General features: G+C 38.8%; 1 protein-coding gene across 2 annotated transcripts in view; it reads left to right on the top strand.

Moving 5' to 3' along the window:
* The window catches only part of MMP17 (matrix metallopeptidase 17), a 130,598-nt gene that overhangs the window by 99,914 nt on the left and 24,681 nt on the right, over positions 1-6,003 (top strand). For both annotated transcript variants that reach the window (XM_018558351.1, XM_018558350.1), the window contains exon 4: positions 5,206-5,489. In XM_018558351.1, coding sequence (XP_018413853.1) covers positions 5,206-5,489 — 284 coding nt within the window. The remainder of the gene's footprint in view (positions 1-5,205; positions 5,490-6,003) is intronic.

The raw sequence follows: 6,003 nt of genomic DNA, 5'->3' as shown, positions 1-6,003 counted from the left end.
GGGGGGGGGGAGGACATACAGTAGATAATTTTACCTTTTTCATCTCATTTATTACATGTCTGAGTTATAAAATGAAGATAGCACAATAATTTATATAACATCATTTTAAGCTTTTTAACACATTTATTACATGTCTGAATTACAAAATGAAGATGAAACAATAATTTATACAATTTTATTTTGTATGTTGTAGGTCAAATTTCCATAAACAGATATAATTAATTAGCTGAATTTCTTTAAAAAAAAATGTCAATACCTATAGTGTATAAATAAAATTGTGTTTCCAGGAATCTGATTACAAATAAGTCTGGTCTGTATCCTTAGCCTGTCTGCGCACAACCTTGGCAGAAAACAGTAAATTGATGGTGTCACTTAAACTCCCTGGCAGTCTGACTATGTCAGTATTTTTTCTTTTTCCCTTTTTTTTTTCTATCTTTCACTTTTGAATTTCCCGCTGGTCCCGCCCCCCTGCGACGCCAGCGCTCGCAGGGAAGGAACACGGAAGACGCATGCCGGCATCGGCCGGAGGACACAGCGGTGCTCATAGGGACAAGGCGACGCTACAGTGTAATCCCGAGTGTGGCTCGGGGTTACTGCTTTTGGTACTGAAAATTAACCCCCGATCCAAACTCGGGAGGTTAATCAGTAAAAATTATTATCATAATTCTTATATTATAAATTACCTTTTTTTAACATATCAATGGCTGTTTCAAAGCGTTGAAGATATAGCAGCAGACCTCTCCACATTGCTCTGTGCCTGGACGATGTAGAGCAGGGGTAGGCTACCTTGGCACTCCAGCTGTGGTGAAACAACAAATCCCATCAATGCCTCTCTTTCTCTCTCTGAAGCTGGCCACACACCTTACAATTATCTGTAGATTTTCTATGGTCAGATGGAAAAGGTGCAACAGATTCCTCCATCTACACTTAACTGTGTGGATGGAGTAATCTCCACCTGGGCCAATCTGTTGCACTTTTTCCATCTGAGCATAGAAAATATGCAGATAATTGTAAGGTGTATGGGCACCTTAAGAGCCATGTCTGTGGAAGTCAGAGCTTTGCAATGCCTCATGGAACTTGTAGTAGTACAAAAGCTGGCGTGCTGAAGTTGCCTAGCCCTGTTGTAGAGAATTGCTCAGCATGACAGCACTCAGAGCAAATGTAGTTTTACACTGTAATATTAATCCAGACTCTGACAGAGTTGGGAAATGTGTTCCTTAGTCTAATTAGTGAACCGCAGCAGTCCAAACTGCCTTCTGTAGTTGACAGATTCTTTTGAAAACCATCTAAACAATTTTACTCTCCATACCAAACCTAATTATAGTTCCTATAGTTGGACTTTTTATTGGCTGAAATGATATCCCTGTGAAATAACACAGTAGGCTAAAATAATGGGGTTTAATTAAACTCCTTACAGTGTACCTGGTTGTACATTTAATTGTGAAATTTACTGCATTTAGGCCAAAAGTGTTTGTAATTCTGGGAATATTGTACACTGGAAAATATGTGTGCTTTGCAGCATTTAGCAGACGTAAAGTACCTCTGATAATGCTGCATGCCTGGCAGTCTCTTGGTTTTAATGCTTTCTAAGTTACTATCCTGGAACAAGCAAGCAGCCAGTGAAGTAGCAGTGGTAAAGTCATGGGATCGGCATGACAGCAAGGCAGCTAGCATTTTCAGGAGTAGCCAGTAGTGTCAGTTTCCTTAATTTCCTCCGTACAGGTTTATCATTTTGGCAGCTGCCATGTCTTATTGAAGTCTTTCAATGGTGTGTTTATACTGTTAGAAACCTATATTGTATTTGGCTGTATGTGCTGTAAAATGTTGAGCGCATATGAAGTTACAATGCGCATTCATATGATAAGAGTGCCCTCTACAGGTAGCTGCCAGAAAAGCACAGACAATCAGGCATTCAAATACTGTTGCCAAGTGAAATAGCGTACTGCACTATTGGAGGCCTCTTTAACGAAAAAGCCTAAAAAAACACATACATGAAAGTGAAATTGTCGTGCTGTGCAGACCCAAATAGAAATCTATTGTCCCTTTTCTTGTCACTTTCCTTGTGTTTTTTTTTTTTTCTTTTCCTTATTTGTGCTGCAGAACTAAACATATATCAGCACCAATTATTTTTATCTGCATCAAATGAACAAATGGAAATAATGAATCTCACATATTGTTTATCATTTGTGGGATAATGCATTCCCATCATGCTTTCCATACAAAATTAATGGAACTGATTTAAGCAATATTAAATATTTATAATATATAGTATAATGCACTCCCTACTGTGAATTATAAGGATATAAGTAATCACCAAGGACTCCTTGCCCACATAAAAGTGCTAGGCCTCAGGCCGATTGCTTTTATATATACAAGTGTAACTCCAAGGTGATTTCCAGTGTCCTTGAATATGGCTTTTTCTAATACAAATTTTAACAAAGAATGAAGCGTGAGGATGTTTTTAACTACTTTGTTATATGACATTTGTCCACCTATTCCTGTTTTTTGGAGTTAGTAATATAGTTTATACTTTGACAGTAAAAGAAAGAAATCAGCCAACCCAAGATTTTAGATAGGGTTCAACGGGGTTTATTTAGTAAAATAAGCACAAAAAACAAAGCATTCTTCTCATGTATTAACGTTTATTAAAAGACTCATAAGATCCAGAAACCCATTCTACTCACATGTAAATCCCAAGCATGTATCTCTTCAACCTAGTTGATTTGGAAAGGGCATACACAGAAAAGACGTTTACAGAATAGGGCCGTCCAAAAACGTAGGTATAGGCAAAAAAGCTAATGCATTTCAAAGGTTTAACCTCCATCCTTAGTGCTTACTGTACTATATGCAGTGTCACAACTAAGAGCACTTAACCAAGAGGATTCCGCCTACAAAGATGATCAAAAACATTTTATAATTATTATTGTTATTCAGGATTTACATATTGCCAACAGTTTGCTCAGCGCTTTACAATATAAGGAAGACATTGCAGTTAAAATACAAATCAAGACATGATGGTATAAAAGTAAATTAATACTGTTAGAGGACATGTAAATATTTCAATATACTGTACATAGAAACAAAATGGTGAATACGTGTATAACATGCAGCCTTTCTTATATTAACAAAATCTCACTAATTGTAATATGATAATAAAGTCTTATATAAACTGTTGATATTGTGGAGTAGTGCTTTCTGATATACTTACAAATGGGAAGCCAAACCTAGTTACCATAATAAATAGTGCAAAATAATGTAACATGATGTAAAATTACACTGTCTAAGCTTACTTCATACAGAATATACTCTATGGGAGAGCTGAAGCCATTTCTAAGCTTTGATTTAGTCCAATGTGTGTCAGGCAATTGAGTGTACGAATCCAATACATCTCTCTGGTGCATAGTGCTTTATTTCTGATACCTTCATCACCTTCCCAAGGAATGGCTTCAATACCAAATAATCTCAGGTCAACAGGACTTATATTATGGAATTCCTGAAAGAGCCTTGGTACTGAAGTGTAGTCAACTCTATGAATAATGTTCAGCCTTTGTTCCCCAAAACTGGTCCTGAGGGTTCTTATGGCTCTGCCCACATAAACCTTTCCTCAGGGGCAGATCAACCAGAAACTACAAACTGCTTCCCACAGTTATTGAATTGTTTTATAGGGAGGAACCCCCTCCCCCAGTTGTTCTATGTTTCTTTTCATGCCACAAATAGCGGCACGCACCACAATTGGGGACACCACACCTAAACTTACCATACTGCAGTTGTCCTGATTTCTGGATCTTACCTTACTAGGCACTAACACACTTTCCTGAAATGAGGTTTCCTGAAAATTATTTTAGGGTGTGACGGTAAAGAATCTTTTTAAAACATGGTCCTCTTGTAAAATTCTGCTATGTCTTTTTAAAATTTTGGAAATCAGAAAAGCACTGCTGCTATACTGTGTACTAAGATATGCCTGATGTGAACTGTTACAACATATTTTTCTTTCCATGGAGGACAAGGACTTGTGTTTAATAAAGGAATTGTGTATTGAGTTCTTGATGTAGCCCTTCTCCAGGAATTTCTGAATCAATACTTCTCCTTGTGTAAAATACTCCTCATACTTTGTGTAGGCTCGCCTTAGTCTACAAAATTGTCCCTCGGGGACATTATGCATCCACCTAGGATGATGTTCTCTGTTGGCATGTAAATAGGAATTCCCTGCAGTAGGTTTAAAATGTTTTTTGGAAATAATGATACCATTGGCTCCATAGACTAATTCTAAGTCCAAAAACACATGTTTCTCATCAATTACATACATAAAGTCAATGCAAAAAGGATTCGCACCATAGTACCCAAATGATCACAATATTGGCAATATACCTGGCATATAGAGCACCTATTGTTTGTTAATATTAGAGATTAGAAGGCTGAAGGCCTTGATAGAGAATCAGAAGAGGAAGGAATGTAAGGAGACTTCCTCAAAAGACCAAGGTCGGTGCAGCAGAGGATCTTTTCATAGAAGATGAGATTTTCACAGCTCTGCCACCTAGCACAGCCCTGTCTGACAGGGCAGCAGACCTGACCATTCTCTTCTGCATTTTCACTTTCACTTACAGGTCTCCTTCACACCCTCACCCCGAGACTAGACAGTGAAATTAAAACCAGCACACTGATCAGCTCATTTGTCTATCATTCTGTTCTTTCCTATCAGCATGCACCTTGCTTTGTAGCCTGCCTGAATGCTCCTTGTGCTGCGTATCCCCCTCCTTCACTGAGTTTTCATTACGCTATCCTTTTCTCAATACCATACAAGGCTTTCAAAAAGGGGAGCCTCCACTATAGTTTTCAGGTTTGCCCCTGGTGACCTCAGGATTCTAGTTAGTTGTGTAACTTGTATGCTTAACACAGAGCACACCTATTGAAAAATATTCACTTTGAGAGTCCGACTTCCACAATATTAAATAATCTTCCTCACTGATGGTCTTACTTTTTAAAGTTGAAGCTCTAACTGTAGTGTTTGTGTGCTGTTGCTCTGGGATTCAAAATAGTTTTGGAATTGTCCTGTTCTCTCAGTACAATGTATAGTAAATGTGATAATTTCTGCATATATTTTGGGATCCCAGACTGTGGAATGTGCATCTGAATTAGTTATATGATTGTACATTTAAAAGGTAGCTATTGAAGTGAATGTAACATTCTACTTGTATCATTCCATAGGGTTAGAACATTCCCTAAAGCGTCATCACTGGGTCATGATACCGTGAGGGCTCTTATGTACTATGCTCTGAAGGTTTGGAGTGACATCACCCCTTTGAACTTCCATGAAGTGGCTGGGAACAATGCAGATATTCAAATTGACTTCTCCAGGGCAGATCACAATGATGGCTACCCATTTGATGGACCAGGTGGCACAGTGGCTCATGCTTTTTTTCCGGGTGATCATCACACTTCTGGTGATACACATTTCGATGATGAAGAGTTCTGGACATTCCGATCATCAGGTATGTCAGGGTAAGAAAAAATACAATTAAGTATAGAGCTTTCTGCTGCAGGTCCATATGTGTCTAATAGGTAGAAAGTTTTATAGAGAGGTTCTATTTTTAATAATAATCACGATACATATTTGAAAGTTGTGAGCTCTTACTGAAATACTGCTTTCAATGTCAAGTAGTTGTTATCATCCCGGTGTATGTACTAAATGCTGACTATATGCAAAGCATTGGACAGTTCTGCATTTCTTGTGAGGAGCTGCAGAACCTGTCTGTAGTCATTGGGGTAGACAACAGTTGACCTGTATAGATGTCTGCTACACATACATAGACTTACCTGTCTGTGTGGCCATCACTATGGGGTCTATTCACGAAGCTGCCGAAGGACCTGGCCGTAGCTTCGGCTGATCCTTCGGCTAGCTTCGGCCCCAGGACACCTTCGGTTCTATACAGCCCGTACAGCTGCCGATCATGGCCGAGCCGAACGCATATGCATCGGCTCCGCTGAGCCCTGCTGAAAGCCCAT

The sequence above is a fragment of the Nanorana parkeri genome, unplaced genomic scaffold, assembly GCF_000935625.1.
Source record: "Nanorana parkeri isolate BGI_ZX_2015 unplaced genomic scaffold, ASM93562v1 scaffold334, whole genome shotgun sequence".
Taxonomy (NCBI): Eukaryota; Metazoa; Chordata; class Amphibia; order Anura; family Dicroglossidae; genus Nanorana; species Nanorana parkeri.
The sequence above is the reverse complement of the archived record's forward strand: the minus strand, read 5'-3'. Positions and strand labels throughout refer to the sequence as shown.